Genomic DNA, 22,914 nt, shown 5'->3' on the forward strand with positions numbered 1-22,914 from the left:
CTTTGCCAGGTCCCGCCAAACCAGCTCAGCCAACTGTGGCCAACCCAACCCAACCGGCTTGGACCAACCATACCCAGCCTCGTGTCCCTCAGCCTGCTGCTCCTAGGCCTGCACCCTACAAAACTTCATCTGGCGCTTCTCTCCAGCGCGAGCCTGTTCCCCCTGCTGTGACTAAGCGCCAGTCCCCACCCAAGCTCCAAACCCAACTTCTACTCCAAGACTTCAGCAAGCAACGAGTTCCATGGAGGGAACCCAACGTGCCTGAGCCAGTCATGTCAAAGCCCATCGAACAAGAGCAGAGGCCAGAGCGAGAGGCCATGAAGAGGCGGGCTCAACAACAACGGGAGAATGCTGCCAGATACACCTCTTCGGGGAAGCTGCAATTTTTCACCCAGAGGGACAAAGAAATGGAAATTGCTGACTACTACGGATACGTCAGGTGACAGCTGCTAGGATTCTTGCTGCCACCTTGGCTACCAGCGGTTCTTCCATACATAGGTAAGATAGGTATAGAACCGAATAAGTAAATGGAATAGAATTAATAGATGAGTAATAAACCTTTCCAATTTTGAGATGCTGCTAACTGGGGCGTGAGAAAGGAAGGACTGAAAGTTGGATGGGAGAATGAAGGAAAGGGGTAAAAACTGAGGAAAGAGGAAGGAACTTGGCCCAGGGCTAGGAAGGCCAAAAGAGACGTATGGATTTAGGAAAGGAAGCAGGAGTGAGGATGAAATGGCAGAAGTAAAAAGCAGGGTCAGGGGTCTGGGTTGAAAGAACACAATTGGAGTAGAGTTGAAGGTGACAGGAGATGAGTCTAGGTTTACTAGGAGAAATAGAAACAAAGTCTCTCGGGGAGGTTGGCCTTAAGTCTCACAACCACCAGATAGGTATTTCAGAAAACAAGAGGTTCACGACACATCTCTGAAAGGTTTGAGTTGCCTTATTCAGGTGTGATTATAGTGGGGGAATAGGCAAATCTACCAGAGAAGTGGCTAGGGCTCAGAGTCCTCCTAGGGGCAGCTGACGACAGGGCCAGAGCCAAGGGAACTGCTGTATCAGGAGGCCCACGAACAAATCAGGGGCATAGCCGCCTGTCACTTCCCTACCAGGAAGGAAGCCAGGTATATTACTATAACCAAGGCACACTGGGGTCTTCACTGTATGGAGAACTTGGCTCCTGCCCGCAATCCTATGGCTCCGCGTCATACACAGGAAGTAGGGCCTCTGCGCAACCAGAAATGGGAATGGGACTGAAGGAGATTCAGCCCGCAAATATCCGACCACCAGCTTCCACCTCTGCAATCTGCCACCCTGTGTCTGCTCAACGCATCACAGAAACAAGTTTTCAAGGTGAGTATACAAACGGCAGAGAAAGTTGAAGAATGAGGTCGGCATTCACAAACGGGGTCAAATCGACAGCTGGGAAGGGGTGTAGAGACAGGTAGAATTTAGATCCTGAGCCTTTAATAACCACTACCTTCTCTCAGTGCTCTCTGTTTTTAGACTCTATATAAGAACAGCTAGGGCTTCCCTGGTGGCGCCTGCCAATGCAGGGGACACGGCTTCCAGCCCCGGTCTGCGAAGATCCCACATGCCGTGCAGCAACTAAGCGCATGTGCCACAACGACTGAGCCTGCATTCCAGAGCCCGTGAGCCGCAACTACCGAAGCCCACGCGCCTACAGCCCATGCTCCGCAACAAGAGAGGCCACCGCGATGAGAAGCCCGCACACCGCAACCAAGAGTAGACCCCGCTAGCCGCAACTAGAGAAAGCCCGTGCACACCAATGAGGACCCAGTGCAGCCAAAAAAATAAATACGTAGAATAAATAAGTTCAATCAATCAATCAATCAATAAACGTAAATTAAAAAAAAAAAACAAACAAAAAAACAGAACACCTAATGCAGGTGGGAAGGTGGGAGGGACACTGTAAAGGTCATCTATGCTACATGTACAAGAACCCCAAGAGCACACCAATAGGTACCACATTTTTCACTGCTGTAGCCGAGCATTCCCCCTGTACTACCACACTGTAGCACTCCCTTCCCTCGTCTACTGCTACAGTCTCTTTGGAAGGTGTTTCAGAACTCTTGTTATGAGAGTGCCAGTTGAACTGTCCTCACTTCCGTCATTTATACCAGGATTTAAGACCTTGTGGTCCGAGATCCTGTCCAGAGAGCAAGCAGGCTAAGACTCTGTCTTTGTTTCTGTATTTCATCAGAAAGGGCTCTACCCCCTCTCCTAGTTCATGGTGTGAAGTGTTCTTAGCCTCTCGGGAAAGTGGGGAGAATTCAAAGGACTCTCTATGAGAATGCTAGGCTTTGTAAAACATTTCAGTTGTTTAAAAAGAAGACTCATTTTGTATTGGACTTACAACAGTCCTATGAGATACAAAGAGAGCCAAGGATCAGTGACATGAAATGATCACCAGTAAGAATTACAACAGTCACCGCTTACCTCGTAGCATAGGGCACTGTCCATGATCCTTAAGAAGAGTTAGTAGAAATGCCTTGCCCATCTTGCCCCTGAACCCCTTGAAAGGTACACGACTGCTGTGTTGGTGTTTAGGGGGAGCATCTCACTTACCCGGGACTGACTTCAACCTTGATTACTCTGTAGTGATGGAGACTTCCCCGCTGATGAAAAATTCCCTGGGATTGCAACCTCCAAGCCAGACCGCTTTCCTATGGAATGACAGAGAACTTCAGAGAACTTGTCAAGATGAAACACCAGTCAGTCTGCGGGAGAAAGGGAAGAAGAGAACGATGGAAATCGTTTCTGGGAAACTATTTTTACATTATGTTTTGTTTGTTCCTGGTAAATAAACTGAAATCTTCTTAACATTCAAACAAAATCTAAACCACTAAATTCAACAACACAGGAGTATAACTTTTGAAAAAAATTTCTTTGGCTGCGCAGCATGTGGGATCTTAGCTCCCCAACCAGGGATTGAACCCACGCCTGCTGCATTGGAAGCGCAGAGTCTTCACCACTGGACCACCAGGGAAGTCCCAGGAATAGAACTTTTAAAGGAGAAGGTATAAACCCCTGGGTTATATGAACTGGAGATTTTTAGTAAGAAGTCAATAGATCTTTTGTTAGGCACATTTTATGTTAGGCTGTCTCCCTGCACAGGACGCAGGCGCCTTGAAAATGGAAATCACATCCCTCTATAGTACGTACCTCTTCTTTCTGCTTTGCAGTTTGCTGCTCCACTTGTTCAACCCCACCTAGTAATAACCTATACTTCCCTTGTTCCTGTTTTCCCATCTGGAAAACAGACAAAAGGCAACCAAACAACGCAAAGGTCTCAACAAATAAGGGATACCCAAAACCAGAGATGGCCAGAACTTCTGTATCCCTCATGAAACCTAGCCCGGTGTTCAATACTTAGGTATCATTAATACATGCGTGTTGACTGAAACAGTTGAAACGCAATTCTTCCACTTCCCAGTTTAGTTTTAGTCCTCATACAAAACCTGATCATCAAATTCCTTAATGCTAGGAATCACAGTGAAAAATAATTTCTCAACTGACTTCTGTCAGATGAGTGAGAACTAAGGTTAATTCAGTGTATCTGAAGCATAGAAAGTGAGGGCAAACGTGGCACAAGATGGGGCTAGAGAAGCAGAGAGGATTCTAGAGCACGCAGAGTCTTAAAGGCCACCAGTGTGTTTTCTATTCTCAAAACAATGTTTGTGAGCGATGTTTATGAGCAATGTTCCAACTTGCTTTGAAGCTTTCTTGTGTGAAGAATGGATTGGAGGGAAACAAGATATATGGACACTAGTTAGGACCTAATCGCAACAGACAGGCAAGTTCAGTATTAGGATGTTGAGGGAGAGCTGACAGATTCCAAAGAAATTCAGGAGATAAACTGAAGCGGGCTTAATGGGGTATGAGATGGAGGAAAGGAAGGTCTTAGGGAATTAAAGGGTTTACTGCACACATGAGCAGAGTCTCAAAATTAATCATTTGAACGTACAGAGGTGGATCTCCCAAATGACACCGGTTAGGAAGCAACGGTACGCCCTGTAGAATTCCTAGAGACAGCACAAATCAACTGTTTCGATGGAAAATTCGGCGGGACCCTTGATTTCCATGGGAATATAGAGAAAAGAGACACTGATCTGGCTTGCAGGTATTTAGGAAGTTGTTAGCCTGACATCACATACTAGTCTCATGTAAGTAGGCCGTCTGAAGTATGAAGCTTAGGGGAAAAACCTTGAAGAAAACTTAAAAGCTTAAGCCACACCTCTATACTACACCACCTTTCACAGTTTCTTCTCAGATAAGCAGCATCCCCATCAGTGAAGAAACTCACATCTCATAATAGGAACAACAGGCCTAAAAATTAAATGTGTGTCTTTGGAGGTCCCATCTATGCGATATCTTCCTGGTACCAGAAAAGTCCCCAGGAAGATCGATCTTTGCACCCCTGAAAGCTTACCACCAAGGAAAATGACTAGGTCCATAGATTTCCTCCCTCAAACCAGCCTACCTCACACATAAATCACTAGCAACTCAGCCCTTAACTCACATTATCACAGTCACAAGAGTGGTTAGGGAGAAAAGCACTAACCAGGGGAACTAACACAGAGGCAATCCAGGCCAAGCTGGGCTGGTGGCAGATATCTGCTCCTTACGCTCGGGTGCATAATGCGACTCACCACAATGCCTTTTTCACAGACCCTTTTTAAAGTTTCTCCACAAAATCCAACAGCTCAAGTTAGTTCATGACGCTTCAAGGTAAACAATCGTCAAGAGAAAAACATGCAATATGTCTTACAATGTTGGATTCCTTACAAATAGGACAAGGAAATAACCATGTAGACAAAACCAGAGCATTTGAAAACATCTGCGTTCTACAAACATACCAGTGAATGCTATAAATAAGGTAATATGACATAAAACAAAATGAAAACTAGATGTGAGACTGTTCTCTTCAGTGTACAGACTTCATGGCAGTTGCTGCACGATCTAGCTACTTATATCTACAACTCTCTGTTCTGTTAATACAAAATGAGGCCCAAGTGTGTCAACTTGTTTCCCACAGAAACCAAAAAACCTACATGCATCTCTTTTCTCCGGTGCCCTTTCACCTTACCTGCTCCCAGTTCTCCACCAATGTCCTCCTCTTTCTCTAATTATTCTCCTCTTCATTGTGCTTGGCCTTGCACCCAAGCATGCAAGACAGAGAGTCCTAGAGGTCCGAGATTCTAGAGGGGCTGTTTGCAAGGGGGAGGAGATTACGGTAACTGCCACACTGTATATACTTCTGTGCAAAGAAAGAGGGACAGTGTTCAGAATGTCTCTCACATATAAAAAGAGCTGGATGGCAGGATACCTGTGTGGCCCAAGGAACTAGAGCTAGCAAATCATGGGCAAAACAATTGCAACCAAAGGCTGGAAGAGGAAAGGTCTGCAACCAGCTCTGTCTCCTAGCTCTCTGGTATTTGCTGCCAATGGGCAGAGTCTATTTCGTGAAGCATCAAGCACTGAAAAGAAGACTCCTGCTGCTGGAAGTTGACAGGAAGGAACATCCAATGCAAGATCAAGGCTTGTCCTAGAAGCAATGCCCATAATGGAAGAAAAAAAAAAAAAAAAAAGAAAGCGGAAGAGAAATGTTAAGTCGCAAGTCCAACCTGGCCCCCAGCCTAGCCCAGCCCAAGGAAGGTAGGAGTCAAGGAGAAGAAACTAAAAGAGAAGAGCCTTGGACCACAACATTCTCCACAGGGTACACTCAACAAACTTCACCCTGCTCTTTAACCAAGTTACAACTGTAATAGTTCAAACTACATGGCTCTTTCCTTCCTAAGGATACTAGTTAAATAAGATCTATATAGCTCTAAGTATATGATACATAAAATAGAATACTCTGTAGAATATAAGTAACTGTTAGTTAATTATATTAATGAACGTCTGTAAGAAATGTTGCAATGATTTCCCTAATGGAAGAGCCTGGGGGAGGTAAATCTGTCTTCTAGGATTTCCTCCCCAGAGCTCAGAAATTGAGGGGTTGTTTTAGCTCTCCTACGCTCTCTTCACCCAAGCCCGCCCTCCTGTTGGGGATCGGACCTCCCTATTGGCTAGCTCATACCTTTCAACTGCCTGCTTTGTGACATCACTCTCCTACCAAACCTACTACCACTTGGTAGAGGTCTTGGGGTTTCCGTGGAGCCGTTTGGACCAGTAACCAGTGACCTTTGTACTGGACACGTGCGCCGTTCAGCTGCAGCCACTCAGACATCCTCTAGTGTTGTCTCCTCATCCCTTGTACCTGCAGTTGATGTCTCCTCTTCTCTGACCATGTCAGGTAAGAAAAGAAACTTTGGAAAGTTTTGCGTTCGATTTCTTTTGCCCCTAAATTGAGGAGGAGATTCAAAATAGCGTGGAATAATGAGGGAAAGTATTGAACTACAAGTCTGGAGACCTAATTTCAGTTTTGACTTTGACGTTTACTGTCTGTGTGACTTTGGACAAATCACTGACTGCCTCACAAAGCCTGCTGCTTTCCTTATCTGTTACGTTAGGATACCACATTGGGTTGATCACTCTGATCCCCTTCTTTTCCAATATTGAGCCTTAAAGGGTACCCATGTAGAAAATGAAATCAGAGACTTCTCAAAAGAGTGTTTCAACAGAAACATAGAAAAGCCAGGTGACACAGAAAACTAGCGATATGTACCAAGATGTTTCATCTCCAATGGTCTCCCTCCACTAGTATTTCGACTAGTTGAAAAGAGAGAATAGGGAGAGAGGATGGAGAGTACTGGGCTATATAGGGAGGCACAGAGTCAAACGTAAGCAAGTTTAGGATTGTTTTCATTAGCACAGGCCAACAGGAACCAAGAGATGGGAAAAAAATATAAGAATGAAGAGGGAAAGCATAGAGGAGCTCTCAAGAAAGAGGCAGTTTGCCATGGAATGTTGATGGGAGCCAAAGATTTTAAATTAAAGCAGAAACAGCACAGAGGGAAATCTGCTCAGAGCAGGGCAAAACAAAGCTGATGGTAGCAAATCCTTACATTAACAGACTAAGAAGGAAAGTAAGGCCAGAACAGGGGATCACCAGGAAGGGCAGCCTATCAGAAAAGTCATACTCCGTTTTCCTTCTTTTATTGCCTCTCTGAATACAGCTGGCACTTGACAGTTTGGAATAGAAACATTTTAGAAGTATGTTTTAGAAATGATGCTTCCTAGAAACCAGAAACCAAAGTGGTTATCTAGGGGGCTGCTTTTCAGTGTTCTATTCTTTCTAATTTTTAAACTAGGTAGACATTTGACCAATTAAACATTTTAAATGATATCTTCTACATTGAATCAGAAGGACTATTTCCTTTGTGTGATATGTAGCTTCTAAGGCAAGGTTGCTTTTCAATTTTTACAGTTATTTCCTTCCTAACACAGAGAGCACATTGATCAACAGCCATCGTTCGCTTGTAGATCTTAGCTACCGGAGAAGAAAAAGAAAAAGTCAAGCCCCCACATCTCTAATTCCCCATTTAGGGAATTCCCTGGCGGTCCAGCGCTTAGGACTCGGTGCTTTCACGGCCAGGGCCACGCGGCGCGGCAAAAGAAAAAAAGAAAACACAAACATCCACGTTTATCTAAAACAATGTTGTGGAGTCCTTTGGATTTTCTTACATTTGAAAATCTTTTTTAATTGGATTCTAGGGATGATGGTTTTTTGAGGTCTTGGGATGTCATCTTCTTGGATGTGGAAGATGATTCTAAGTTCTAGGATAAATACAAAAACCTTCTTGATACTTTTTAAGCTTCCTTTCTGCTTATTATATGAGTTATATTCATGGAAAGATATATTTCTCCTAGGCTTAATACCTGTTACTTGCTGGGTAAAAATATGAATGAGCACAATAATGAAACTCTTTTACACTTACTATTTTGCTGTCTGCTTTGTACCGGTTTTCATTGAAATACTTGTCTATATATGTTGTGGCTACCTATACATTCACATTTGTTGCATTCTGTTGCTTGTTATGCATTTTTTACTGATTTATCGTCTCTGTCTGTATGCATTGGCTAGGAATTCATTCACCTCTATCACCTCCATCGTGTTTTTTGGTTAATAGTATTCACTAAAATAGAGTGGGCAAAATTCACTTTCATAATATTGCATGTATGGTACAGAATGTCATTTGTTAGTAAATTCATTAGGCTTTGATACTTGCCCACATACCCCAGTTTTCATTAATATCTATGGATTTCTTTTTCGTTACGTAACATGTTTTTCATGATTTTTCTTTGTCTTTCTAGAACTTATTGTATCTTCCTCCATATAAATCATACGCAATAGATCAGCTTATTCATCTATTAATTATTACTGCTATTATTATTGGTGGTGGTGTTATAACCACTTTATAGATGAGTAATCTGAAGTAATCAGATAACTTTTCTCTTTCCAAAAGCACTTAAGAAATCCACTTTCGGGTAATCATTTTGAGGTAGGATGAGAAACCAGGCTTGAAGAGGGCAAAAATGACTCTTTCAGTTCACCAGTTGGACTGAGCTATACGTCAACTCTAGGTAATAGCGTGGGAACTGCACAAGCAAAGGGAGACACTGAAGATGACAATGGTAATGGCCGTACTGTTTTCTAATGGACAAAAAAAATGCTTATATTATAAGTTCTATTTCTCCTGCTTTCTGGCAGTATCATGCTCAGAGTGGAGTCCTGGCAAGGAAGTCAGGATACTTAGGTTCTGAAACCTGGTAATGACACTAACATAATGAGAGAACCTGAACAAGTCAACCCGACCTCTCTGAGCCTCAGTTTCCTTACTCGTGAAATGAGACTGAAAAAAGAGAAAGTTCTCTAAGGGCCTCCTAGTTCTAAAATGCTTCCAGTCTAGGAAATAGCATAGAAGTCAATACGAGTGCAGGCTGAAGGGAAAGACAGGGCAGGGAGAAGGTTGCTTCCAGCCTAGAGAACAATGTCTGAACCATACCACTTGGCTCTTCTGCCCATCTGTGCCCAAGATGGGAGCACAGGCAGTTAATACAGAAGAGTGGAAAACTGCTCAGTCCTTACAGCCATCATTAACTGTCTGATTTTGGGTTTCTCAGGAAGGGTCGATAGTAGAGGTGTCCTGAGAGCAAGAACCTTAAGATAATGCTGTTCCTCAAACGTAGTGAGAATTTCTCAACCTCCCTGAGTTTTTCATGACCCTCTTGTTCTTACAGAAAATTTCCAAAATCCATCTCTACTTGGAACTCTAAATTCTCTGCAGCATTCTCTTCCTGTGGTGAGCAATGCAACTTCCCTAACACGAAGTGTCTGCAACTTCTCCAGAGTCTCTGCCCCTGCCGTCAGTTCGGCATCGGCTACCGGTACCTCTTTCCAGACACTCATGGGTAGTGCCTACCTTTACCAACATTCCAGCACGACTATGTTATCTGGAGTTACTGACCACAGCCAGATCTCCACTTCAGCTCCTTCCTATCCAGGTGTTCTTGAGTGGGACATCACAGGAAGCACTGAAAAGAATTCCTCTTCACTCGGAGACTTTACTCTGGCACTCACTGACCGGCACCCAGCTGCTTCCTCCATGTTTATGGCAGCCCAGTATGATAAAACTTCAGACGCCAATAACATGGTCCCTCTATATCCATCACTTTCTGCCAGGCTTGCTCAGGGAGCACCATCTCAGATTCCAAATCAGGGGCATAGCCGCCTGTCACTTCCCTACCAGGAAGGAAGCCAGGTATATTACTATAACCAAGGCACACTGGGGTCTTCACTGTATGGAGAACTTGGCTCCTGCCCGCAATCCTATGGCTCCGCGTCATACACAGGAAGTAGGGCCTCTGCGCAACCAGAAATGGGAATGGGACTGAAGGAGATTCAGCCCACAAATATCCGACCACCAGCTTCCACCTCTGCAATCTGCCACCCTGTGTCTGCTCAACGCATCACAGAAACAAGTTTTCAAGGTGAGTATACAAACGGCAGAGAAAGCTGAAGAATGAGGTCGGCATTCACAAATGGGGTCAAATCGACAGCTGGGAAGGGGTGTAGAGACAGGTAGAATTTAGATCCTGAGCCTTTAGTAACCACTACCTTCGCTCAGTGCCCTCTGTTTTTAGACTCTATGTAAGAACACCTAGGGCTTCCCTGGTGGCGCCGTGGTTAAGAATCCGCCTGCCAATGCAATGCGGGGGACACGGGTTCGAGCCCTGGTCTGGGAAGATCCCACATGCCGTGGAGCAACTAAGCCCATGTGCCACAACGACTGAGCCTGCATTCTAGAGCCCGTGAGCCGCAACTACCGAAGCCCACGCGCCTAGAGCGCATGCTCCGCAACAAGAGAAGCCCGCACAGCGCAACCAAGAGTAGACCCCGCTAGCCGCAACTAGAGAAAGCCCGTGCACAGCAATGAAGACCCTGTGCAGCCAAAAAAATAAATACGTAGAATAAATAAGTTCAAACAATCAATCAATAAATAAACGTAAATTAAAAAAAAACAAAAAAACAAAAAAACAAAAAGAACACCTAATGCAGGTGGGAAGGTGGCAGGGACACTGTAAAGGTCATCTATGCTACATGTACAAGAACCCCGAGAGCACACCAATAGGTACCACATTTTTCACTGCTGTAGCCGAGCATTCCCCCTGTACTACCACACTGTAGCACTCCCTTCCCTCGTCTACTGCTACAGTCTCTTTGGAAGGTGTCTCAGAACTCTTGTTATGAGAGTGCCAGTTGAAGTGTCCTCACTTCCGTCATTTATACCAGGATTTAAGACCTTGTGGTCCGAGATCCTGTCCAGAGAGCAAGCAGGCTAAGACTCTGTCTTTGTTTCTGTATTTCATCAGAAAGGGCTCTACCCCCTCTCCTAGTTCATGGTGTGAAGTGTTCTTAGCCTCTCGGGAAAGTGGGGAGAATTGAAAGGACTCTATATGAGAATGCTAGGCTTTGTAAAACATTTCAGTTGTTTAAAAAGAAGACTCATTTTGTATTGGACTTACAACAGTCCTATGAGATACAAAGAGAGCCAAGGATCAGTGACATGAAATGATCACCAGTTAAGCATTACAACAGTCACCGCTTACCTCGTAGCATAGGGCACTGTCCATGATCCTTAAGAAGAGTTAGTAGAAATGCCTTGCCCATCTTGCCCCTGAACCCCTTGAAAGGTACATGACTGCTGTGTTGGTGTTTAGGGGGAGCATCTCATTTACCAGGGACTGACTTCTCCCTTGATCCCTTTGTAGTGATGGAGCCTTCCCTGGTGATGAAAAATTCCCTGGGATTGCAACCTCCAAGCCAGACGTTTTGTGTGACACAAACTCAAGAACTCCCCAAGTCCTGCAGTAGCAGAAACAGTCACATACTTGAGAGTAACCCACCATCTGAACTTGGGGACATTTCAGTGACAGCTCCAGTCCAGAGTGCCAGGCGTCTCCTGGCCCTGCCTCCAGCTCCAAGCCAGGGACAAACAGAGAGTAAGAACGTGGAGGATATCAAAACCAAGCTGTCAAAGCCTCTGGAGGCCTACCAGATCCCAATAGAAAACCAAGATCCTCCACTACTCCCTTTGGGAATCCCTGATATTCCCCAGCCGCTGGCCTGCACCGATCCCCTCAGCCAAGAGGAGCAGCCTGGTTCTGAAAATGCTGATCTGGGAGAGAACAGCCTGAGTCGTCAGGACCTAGGGACACTTGAAAATGGGACTGAACCTAGCAGTGGTCTTGCAGACATTACTACACTGGCGGAGGATATTCACCTTCCCCAGCTCTTTAATTCTTGGAAAGATCTTGATCGATCCCAAGGTCCCAACGTGATCAAAGCTGAAGACACCAGAGCCATTAAGGTGAATCAGGTGCAGGAAAAGCCAAGTGTCGTAAAGGTTCCCTCTGATCAACCCAGGAAGAACAAACAGAAAGCCTCTGAGCCTATCGGTGGTGCTCCCAAGGCCAAAATCCAGCCAAAGGATCCAGAGTGCCTGTTAGGGGGAGAAGCGGTTATATGCACTGCTGCAGTCAGTGACAGGGCTCCTGCGAACACGGCCAAGCACTCTCAAGGCAAACCTCAGAAAGCTGCATCCGGAAAGATCAGCAAAACTGAGAGCCATGGGCAGGAAAAGACCAAAAGGACCAGAGGAAGAAACAAGGCTGAAGAGAACAAGCAGTCAGGGAACAAAGTCAAGGCAGAAGACAAGCCAGCAATCCCCAACACGAAGCGAAAGGAACACCAAACTGAGCTTCGCCAAGAGAGCTTTCAAAAGCCTCGAACCTCCCTTGGCGTGCGCATGCTGGAGTCTGTGAAGGTTCTTCATGCGCTGGGGAAGAAGAATGAGACGAAAACTGGGCTCTCTTCCTGTCGGCTCTTGGGAAATTCAAGCAACCCCAAAGACCCCCAGCCACCCCCAGCGATCCAGCCACGGCGGCATACCCCACGTGAGGGTAAGAGGCCTGAGAAAACGCAAGTCCAAGCCCAGAAACCAGACAGCAGTGCTGAAACAGAGTGTCCATCTCCATCCCAGTGTGAGCGGCCTCCTCCTGGGAAGGTCAAGTTGATACCTCTGCCTTTTTCTGCCTGGGACAAGCCTCAAGCTCGACCCGCTCCTCGGAGGCCACAGTCTCTGGCCTCACATCGGCCTGCTGTGGCTTACCGTGCCCAGCCTGGTTCTACTGACTCAGCTCAACCTGCTGCAGTCAATTCATCCCAGCCAGCTCCTGCCTCTTTGCCAGGTCCCGCCAAACCAGCTCAGCCAACTGTGGCCAACCCAACCCAACCGGCTTGGACCAACCATACCCAGCCTCGTGTCCCTCAGCCTGCTGCTCCTAGGCCTGCACCCTACAAAACTTCATCTGGCGCTTCTCTCCAGCGCGAGCCTGTTCCCCCTGCTGTGACTAAGCGCCAGTCCCCACCCAAGCTCCAAACCCAACTTCTACTCCAAGACTTCAGCAAGCAACGAGTTCCATGGAGGGAACCCAACGTGCCTGAGCCAGTCATGTCAAAGCCCATCGAACAAGAGCAGAGGCCAGAGCGAGAGGCCATGAAGAGGCGGGCTCAACAACAACGGGAGAATGCTGCCAGATACACCTCTTCGGGGAAGCTGCAATTTTTCACCCAGAGGGACAAAGAAATGGAAATTGCTGACTACTACGGATACGTCAGGTGACAGCTGCTAGGATTCTTGCTGCCACCTTGGCTACCAGCGGTTCTTCCATACATAGGTAAGATAGGTATAGAACCGAATAAGTAAATGGAATAGAATTAATAGATGAGTAATAAACCTTTCGAATTTTGAGATGCTGCTAACTGGGGCGTGAGAAAGGAAGGACTGAAAGTTGGATGGGAGAATGAAGGAAAGGGGTAAAAACTGAGGAAAGAGGAAGGAACTTGGCCCAGGGCTAGGAAGGCCAAAAGAGACGTATGGATTTAGGAAAGGAAGCAGGAGTGAGGATGAAATGGCAGAAGTAAAAAGCAGGGTCAGGGGTCTGGGTTGAAAGAACACAATTGGAGTAGAGTTGAAGGTGACAGGAGATGAGTCTAGGTTTACTAGGAGAAATAGAAACAAAGTCTCTCGGGGAGGTTGGCCTTAAGTCTCACAACCACCAGATAGGTATTTCAGAAAACAAGAGGTTCACGACACATCTCTGAAAGGTTTGAGTTGCCTTATTCAGGTGTGATTATAGTGGGGGAATAGGCAAATCTACCAGAGAAGTGGCTAGGGCTCAGAGTCCTCCTAGGGGCAGCTGACGACAGGGCCAGAGCCAAGGGAACTGCTGTATCAGGAGGCCCACGAACAAATCAGGGGCATAGCCGCCTGTCACTTCCCTACCAGGAAGGAAGCCAGGTATATTACTATAACCAAGGCACACTGGGGTCTTCACTGTATGGAGAACTTGGCTCCTGCCCGCAATCCTATGGCTCCGCGTCATACACAGGAAGTAGGGCCTCTGCGCAACCAGAAATGGGAATGGGACTGAAGGAGATTCAGCCCGCAAATATCCGACCACCAGCTTCCACCTCTGCAATCTGCCACCCTGTGTCTGCTCAACGCATCACAGAAACAAGTTTTCAAGGTGAGTATACAAACGGCAGAGAAAGTTGAAGAATGAGGTCGGCATTCACAAACGGGGTCAAATCGACAGCTGGGAAGGGGTGTAGAGACAGGTAGAATTTAGATCCTGAGCCTTTAATAACCACTACCTTCTCTCAGTGCTCTCTGTTTTTAGACTCTATATAAGAACAGCTAGGGCTTCCCTGGTGGCGCCTGCCAATGCAGGGGACACGGCTTCGAGCCCCGGTCTGCGAAGATCCCACATGCCGTGCAGCAACTAAGCGCATGTGCCACAACGACTGAGCCTGCATTCCAGAGCCCGTGAGCCGCAACTACCGAAGCCCACGCGCCTACAGCCCATGCTCCGCAACAAGAGAGGCCACCGCGATGAGAAGCCCGCACACCGCAACCAAGAGTAGACCCCGCTAGCCGCAACTAGAGAAAGCCCGTGCACACCAATGAGGACCCAGTGCAGCCAAAAAAATAAATACGTAGAATAAATAAGTTCAATCAATCAATCAATCAATAAACGTAAATTAAAAAAAAAAAACAAACAAAAAAACAGAACACCTAATGCAGGTGGGAAGGTGGGAGGGACACTGTAAAGGTCATCTATGCTACATGTACAAGAACCCCAAGAGCACACCAATAGGTACCACATTTTTCACTGCTGTAGCCGAGCATTCCCCCTGTACTACCACACTGTAGCACTCCCTTCCCTCGTCTACTGCTACAGTCTCTTTGGAAGGTGTTTCAGAACTCTTGTTATGAGAGTGCCAGTTGAACTGTCCTCACTTCCGTCATTTATACCAGGATTTAAGACCTTGTGGTCCGAGATCCTGTCCAGAGAGCAAGCAGGCTAAGACTCTGTCTTTGTTTCTGTATTTCATCAGAAAGGGCTCTACCCCCTCTCCTAGTTCATGGTGTGAAGTGTTCTTAGCCTCTCGGGAAAGTGGGGAGAATTCAAAGGACTCTCTATGAGAATGCTAGGCTTTGTAAAACATTTCAGTTGTTTAAAAAGAAGACTCATTTTGTATTGGACTTACAACAGTCCTATGAGATACAAAGAGAGCCAAGGATCAGTGACATGAAATGATCACCAGTAAGAATTACAACAGTCACCGCTTACCTCGTAGCATAGGGCACTGTCCATGATCCTTAAGAAGAGTTAGTAGAAATGCCTTGCCCATCTTGCCCCTGAACCCCTTGAAAGGTACACGACTGCTGTGTTGGTGTTTAGGGGGAGCATCTCACTTACCCGGGACTGACTTCAACCTTGATTCCTCTGTAGTGATGGAGACTTCCCCGCTGATGAAAAATTCCCTGGGATTGCAACCTCCAAGCCAGACCGCTTTCCTATGGAATGACAGAGAACTTCAGAGAACTTGTCAAGATGAAACACCAGTCAGTCTGCGGGAGAAAGGGAAGAAGAGAACGATGGAAATCGTTTCTGGGAAACTATTTTTACATTATGTTTTGTTTGTTCCTGGTAAATAAACTGAAATCTTCTTAACATTCAAACAAAATCTAAACCACTAAATTCAACAACACAGGAGTATAACTTTTGAAAAAAATTTCTTTGGCTGCGCAGCATGTGGGATCTTAGCTCCCCAACCAGGGATTGAACCCACGCCTGCTGCATTGGAAGCGCAGAGTCTTCACCACTGGACCACCAGGGAAGTCCCAGGAATAGAACTTTTAAAGGAGAAGGTATAAACCCCTGGGTTATATGAACTGGAGATTTTTAGTAAGAAGTCAATAGATCTTTTGTTAGGCACATTTTATGTTAGGCTGTCTCCCTGCACAGGACGCAGGCGCCTTGAAAATGGAAATCACATCCCTCTATAGTACGTCCCTCTTCTTTCTGCTTTGCAGTTTGCTGCTCCACTTGTTCAACCCCACCTAGTAATAACCTATACTTCCCTTGTTCCTGTTTTCCCATCTGGAAAACAGACAAAAGGCAACCAAACAACGCAAAGGTCTCAACAAATAAGGGATACCCAAAACCAGAGATGGCCAGAACTTCTGTATCCCTCATGAAACCTAGCCCGGTGTTCAATACTTAGGTATCATTAATACATGCGTGTTGACTGAAACAGTTGAAACGCAATTCTTCCACTTCCCAGTTTAGTTTTAGTCCTCATACAAAACCTGATCATCAAATTCCTTAATGCTAGGAATCACAGTGAAAAATAATTTCTCAACTGACTTCTGTCAGATGAGTGAGAACTAAGGTTAATTCAGTGTATCTGAAGCATAGAAAGTGAGGGCAAACGTGGCACAAGATGGGGCTAGAGAAGCAGAGAGGATTCTAGAGCACGCAGAGTCTTAAAGGCCACCAGTGTGTTTTCTATTCTCAAAACAATGTTTGTGAGCGATGTTTATGAGCAATGTTCCAACTTGCTTTGAAGCTTTCTTGTGTGAAGAATGGATTGGAGGGAAACAAGATATATGGACACTAGTTAGGACCTAATCGCAACAGACAGGCAAGTTCAGTATTAGGATGTTGAGGGAGAGCTGACAGATTCCAAAGAAATTCAGGAGATAAACTGAAGCGGGCTTCATGGGGTATGAGATGGAGGAAAGGAAGGTCTTAGGGAATTAAAGGGTTTACTGCACACATGAGCAGAGTCTCAAAATTAATCATTTGAACGTACAGAGGTGGATCTCCCAAATGACACCGGTTAGGAAGCAACGGTACGCCCTTTAGAATTCCTAGAGACAGCACAAATCAACTGTTTCGATGGAAAATTCGGCGGGACCCTTGATTTCCATGGGAATATAGAGAAAAGAGACACTGATCTGGCTTGCAGGTATTTAGGAAGTTGTTAGCCTGACATCACATACTAGTCTCATGTAAGTAGGCCGTCTGAAGTATGAAGCTTAGGGGAAAAACCTTGAAGAAAACTTAAAAGCTTAAGCCACACCTCTATACTACACCACCTTTCACAGTTTCTTCTCAGATAAGCAGCATCCCCATCAGTGAAGAAACTCACATCTCATAATAGGAACAACAGGCCTAAAAATTAAATGTGTGTCTTTGGAGGTCCCATCTATGCGATATCTTCCTGGTACCAGAAAAGTCCCCAGGAAGATCGATCTTTGCACCCCTGAAAGCTTACCACCAAGGAAAATGACTAGGTCCATAGATTTCCTCCCTCAAACCAGCCTACCTCACACATAAATCACTAGCAACTCAGCCCTTAACTCACATTATCACAGTCACAAGAGTGGTTAGGGAGAAAAGCACTAACCAGGGGAACTAACACAGAGGCAATCCAGGCCAAGCTGGGCTGGTGGCAGATATCTGCTCCTTACGCTCGGGTGCATAATGCGACTCACCACAATGCCTTTTTCACAGACCCTTTTTAAAGTTTCTCCACAAAATCCAACAGCTCAAGTTAGTTCATGACGCTTCAAGGTAAACAATCGTCAAGAGAAAAACATGCAATATGTCTTACAATGTTGGATTCCTTACAAATAGGACAAGGAAATAACCATGTAGACAAAACCAGAGCATTTGAAAACATCTGCGTTCTACAAACATACCAGTGAATGCTATAAATAAGGTAATATGACATAAAACAAAATGAAAACTAGATGTGAGACTGTTCTCTTCAGTGTACAGACTTCATGGCAGTTGCTGCACGATCTAGCTACTTATATCTACAACTCTCTGTTCTGTTAATACAAAATGAGGCCCAAGTGTGTCAACTTGTTTCCCACAGAAACCAAAAAACCTACATGCATCTCTTTTCTCCGGTGCCCTTTCACCTTACCTGCTCCCAGTTCTCCACCAATGTCCTCCTCTTTCTCTAATTATTCTCCTCTTCATTGTGCTTGGCCTTGCACCCAAGCATGCAAGACAGAGAGTCCTAGAGGTCCGAGATTCTAGAGGGGCTGTTTGCAAGGGGGAGGAGATTACGGTAACTGCCACACTGTATATACTTCTGTGCAAAGAAAGAGGGACAGTGTTCAGAATGTCTCTCACATATAAAAAGAGCTGGATGGCAGGATACCTGTGTGGCCCAAGGAACTAGAGCTAGCAAATCATGGGCAAAACAATTGCAACCAAAGGCTGGAAGAGGAAAGGTCTGCAACCAGCTCTGTCTCCTGGCTCTCTGGTATTTGCTGCCAATGGGCAGAGTCTATTTCGTGAAGCATCAAGCACTGAAAAGAAGACTCCTGCTGCTGGAAGTTGACAGGAAGGAACATCCAATGCAAGATCAAGGCTTGTCCTAGAAGCAATGCCCATAATGGAAGAAAAAAAAAAAAAAAAAAAAAAAGAAAGCGGAAGAGAAATGTTAAGTCGCAAGTCCAACCTGGCCCCCAGCCTAGCCCAGCCCAAGGAAGGTAGGAGTCAAGGAGAAGAAACTAAAAGAGAAGAGCCTTGGACCACAACATTCTCCACAGGGTACACTCAACAAACTTCACCCTGCTCTTTAACCAAGTTACAACTGTAATAGTTCAAACTACATGGCTCTTTCCTTCCTAAGGATACTAGTTAAATAAGATCTATATAGCTCTAAGTATATGATACATAAAATAGAATACTCTGTAGAATATAAGTAACTGTTAGTTAATTATATTAATGAACGTCTGTAAGAAATGTTGCAATGATTTCCCTAATGGAAGAGCCTGGGGGAGGTAAATCTGTCTTCTAGGATTTCCTCCCCAGAGCTCAGAAATTGAGGGGTTGTTTTAGCTCTCCTACGCTCTCTTCACCCAAGCCCGCCCTCCTGTTGGGGATCGGACCTCCCTATTGGCTAGCTCATACCTTTCAACTGCCTGCTTTGTGACATCACTCTCCTACCAAACCTACTACCACTTGGTAGAGGTCTTGGGGTTTCCGTGGAGCCGTTTGGACCAGTAACCAGTGACCTTTGTACTGGACACGTGCGCCGTTCAGCTGCAGCCACTCAGACATCCTCTAGTGTTGTCTCCTCATCCCTTGTACCTGCAGTTGATGTCTCCTCTTCTCTGACCATGTCAGGTAAGAAAAGAAACTTTGGAAAGTTTTGCGTTCGATTTCTTGTGCCCCTAAATTGAGGAGGAGATTCAAAATAGCGTGGAATAATGAGGGAAAGTATTGAACTACAAGTCTGGAGACCTAATTTCAGTTTTGACTTTGACGTTTACTGTCTGTGTGACTTTGGACAAATCACTGACTGCCTCACAAAGCCTGCTGCTTTCCTTATCTGTTACGTTAGGATACCACATTGGGTTGATCACTCTGATCCCCTTCTTTTCCAATATTGAGCCTTAAAGGGTACCCATGTAGAAAATGAAATCAGAGACTTCTCAAAAGAGTGTTTCAACAGAAACATAGAAAAGCCAGGTGACACAGAAAACTAGCGATATATACCAAGATGTTTCATCTCCAATGGTCTCCCTCCACTAGTATTTCGACTAGTTGAAAAGAGAGAATAGGGAGAGAGGATGGAGAGTACTGGGCTATATAGGGAGGCACAGAGTCAAACGTAAGCAAGTTTAGGATTGTTTTCATTAGCACAGGCCAACAGGAACCAAGAGATGGGAAAAAAATATAAGAATGAAGAGGGAAAGCATAGAGGAGCTCTCAAGAAAGAGGCAGTTTGCCATGGAATGTTGACGGGAGCCAAAGATTTTAAATTAAAGCAGAAACAGCACAGAGGGAAATCTGCTCAGAGCAGGGCAAAACAAAGCTGATGGTAGCAAATCCTTACATTAACAGACTAAGAAGGAAAGTAAGGCCAGAACAGGGGATCACCAGGAAGGGCAGCCTATCAGAAAAGTCATACTCCGTTTTCTTTCTTTTATTGCCTCTCTGAATACAGCTGGCACTTGACAGTTTGGAATAGAAACATTTTAGAAGTATGTTTTAGAAATGATGCTTCCTAGAAACCAGAAACCAAAGTGGTTATCTAGGGGGCTGCTTTTCAGTGTTCTATTCTTTCTAATTTTTAAACTAGGTAGACATTTGACCAATTAAACATTTTAAATGATATCTTCTACATTGAATCAGAAGGACTATTTCCTTTGTGTGATATGTAGCTTCTAAGGCAAGGTTGCTTTTCAATTTTTACAGTTATTTCCTTCCTAACACAGAGAGCACATTGATCAACAGCCATCGTTCGCTTGTAGATCTTAGCTACCGGAGAAGAAAAAGAAAAAGTCAAGCCCCACATCTCTAATTCCCCATTTAGGGAATTCCCTGGCGGTCCAGCGCTTAGGACTCGGTGCTTTCACGGCCAGGGCCACGCGGCGCGGCAAAAGAAAAAAAGAAAACACAAACATCCACATTTATCTAAAACAATGTTGTGGAGTCCTTTGGATTTTCTTACATTTGAAAATCTTTTTTAATTGGATTCTAGGGATGATGGTTTTTTGAGGTCTTGGGATGTCATCTTCTTGGATGTGGAAGATGATTCTAAGTTCTAGGATAAATACAAAAACCTTCTTGATACTTTTTAAGCTTCCTTTCTGCTTATTATATGAGTTATATTCATGGAAAGATATATTTCTCCTAGGCTTAATACCTGTTACTTGCTGGGTAAAAATATGAATGAGCACAATAATGAAACTCTTTTACACTTACTATTTTGCTGTCTGCTTTGTACCGGTTTTCATTGAAATACTTGTCTATATATGTTGTGGCTACCTATACATTCACATTTGTTGCATTCTGTTGCTTGTTGTGCATTTTTTACTGATTTATCGTCTCTGTCTGTATGCATTGGCTAGGAATTCATTCACCTCTATCACCTCCATCGTGTTTTTTGGTTAATAGTATTCACTAAAATAGAGTGGGCAAAATTCACTTTCATAATATTGCATGTATGGTACAGAATGTCATTTGTTAGTAAATTCATTAGGCTTTGATACTTGCCCACATACCCCAGTTTTCATTAATATCTATGGATTTCTTTTTCGTTACGTAACATGTTTTTCATGATTTTTCTTTGTCTTTCTAGAACTTATTGTATCTTCCTCCATATAAATCATACGCAATAGATCAGCTTATTCATCTATTAATTATTACTGCTATTATTATTGGTGGTGGTGTTATAACCACTTTATAGATGAGTAATCTGAAGTAATCAGATAACTTTTCTCTTTCCAAAAGCACTTAAGAAATCCACTTTCGGGTAATCATTTTGAGGTAGGATGAGAAACCAGGCTTGAAGAGGGCAAAAATGACTCTTTCAGTTCACCAGTTGGACTGAGCTATACGTCAACTCTAGGTAATAGCGTGGGAACTGCACAAGCAAAGGGAGACACTGAAGATGACAATGGTAATGGCCGTACTGTTTTCTAATGGACAAAAAAAATGCTTATATTATAAGTTCTATTTCTCCTGCTTTCTGGCACTATCATGCTCAGAGTGGAGTCCTGGCAAGGAAGTCAGGATACTTAGGTTCTGAAACCTGGTAATGACACTAACATAATGAGAGAACTTGAACAAGTCAACCCGACCTCTCTGAGCCTCAGTTTCCTTACTCGTGAAATGAGACTGAAAAAAGAGAAAGTTCTCTAAGGGCCTCCTAGTTCTAAAATGCTTCCAGTCTAGGAAATAGCATAGAAGTCAATACGAGTGCAGGCTGAAGGGAAAGACAGGGCAGGGAGAAGGTTGCTTCCAGCCTAGAGAACAATGTCTGAACCATACCACTTGGCTCTTCTGCCCATCTGTGCCCAAGATGGGAGCACAGGCAGTTAATACAGAAGAGTGGAAAACTGCTCAGTCCTTACAGCCATCATTAACTGTCTGATTTTGGGTTTCTCAGGAAGGGTCGATAGTAGAGGTGTCCTGAGAGCAAGAACCTTAAGATAATGCTGTTCCTCAAACGTAGTGAGAATTTCTCAACCTCCCTGAGTTTTTCATGACCCTCTTGTTCTTACAGAAAATTTCCAAAATCCATCTCTACTTGGAACTCTAAATTCTCTGCAGCATTCTCTTCCTGTGGTGAGCAATGCAACTTCCCTAACACGAAGTGTCTGCAACTTCTCCAGAGTCTCTGCCCCTGCCGTCAGTTCGGCATCGGCTACCGGTACCTCTTTCCAGACACTCATGGGTAGTGCCTACCTTTACCAACATTCCAGCACGACTATGTTATCTGGAGTTACTGACCACAGCCAGATCTCCACTTCAGCTCCTTCCTATCCAGGTGTTCTTGAGTGGGACATCACAGGAAGCACTGAAAAGAATTCCTCTTCACTCGGAGACTTTACTCTGGCACTCACTGACCGGCACCCAGCTGCTTCCTCCATGTTTATGGCAGCCCAGTATGATAAAACTTCAGACGCCAATAACATGGTCCCTCTATATCCATCACTTTCTGCCAGGCTTGCTCAGGGAGCACCATCTCAGATTCCAAATCAGGGGCATAGCCGCCTGTCACTTCCCTACCAGGAAGGAAGCCAGGTATATTACTATAACCAAGGCACACTGGGGTCTTCACTGTATGGAGAACTTGGCTCCTGCCCGCAATCCTATGGCTCCGCGTCATACACAGGAAGTAGGGCCTCTGCGCAACCAGAAATGGGAATGGGACTGAAGGAGATTCAGCCCACAAATATCCGACCACCAGCTTCCACCTCTGCAATCTGCCACCCTGTGTCTGCTCAACGCATCACAGAAACAAGTTTTCAAGGTGAGTATACAAACGGCAGAGAAAGCTGAAGAATGAGGTCGGCATTCACAAATGGGGTCAAATCGACAGCTGGGAAGGGGTGTAGAGACAGGTAGAATTTAGATCCTGAGCCTTTAGTAACCACTACCTTCGCTCAGTGCCCTCTGTTTTTAGACTCTATGTAAGAACACCTAGGGCTTCCCTGGTGGCGCCGTGGTTAAGAATCCGCCTGCCAATGCAATGCGGGGGACACGGGTTCGAGCCCTGGTCTG

At 45.0% G+C, this 22,914-nt stretch overlaps 1 protein-coding gene and 1 long non-coding RNA gene across 9 annotated transcripts in view; one reads left to right on the top strand and one right to left on the bottom strand.

Annotated features, from left to right (window-relative positions):
* LOC309643390 overlaps nucleotides 1-22,914 on the bottom strand; it is a 2,123,356-nt gene that overhangs the window by 787,221 nt on the left and 1,313,221 nt on the right. The window lies entirely within an intron of this gene.
* The window catches only part of LOC309643464 (uncharacterized protein), a gene marked incomplete at both ends in the record, with an annotated part of 203,918 nt that overhangs the window by 178,069 nt on the left and 2,935 nt on the right, over nucleotides 1-22,914 (top strand). The window contains 2 exons of the mRNA XM_082426204.1: nucleotides 18,911-19,026; nucleotides 21,914-22,663. Coding sequence (XP_082282330.1) covers nucleotides 18,911-19,026; nucleotides 21,914-22,663 — 866 coding nt within the window. The remainder of the gene's footprint in view (nucleotides 1-18,910; nucleotides 19,027-21,913; nucleotides 22,664-22,914) is intronic.

This window comes from Balaenoptera physalus, assembly GCF_965194825.1.
Source record: "Balaenoptera physalus genome assembly, chromosome: 15".
Classification (NCBI taxonomy): domain Eukaryota; kingdom Metazoa; phylum Chordata; class Mammalia; order Artiodactyla; family Balaenopteridae; genus Balaenoptera; species Balaenoptera physalus.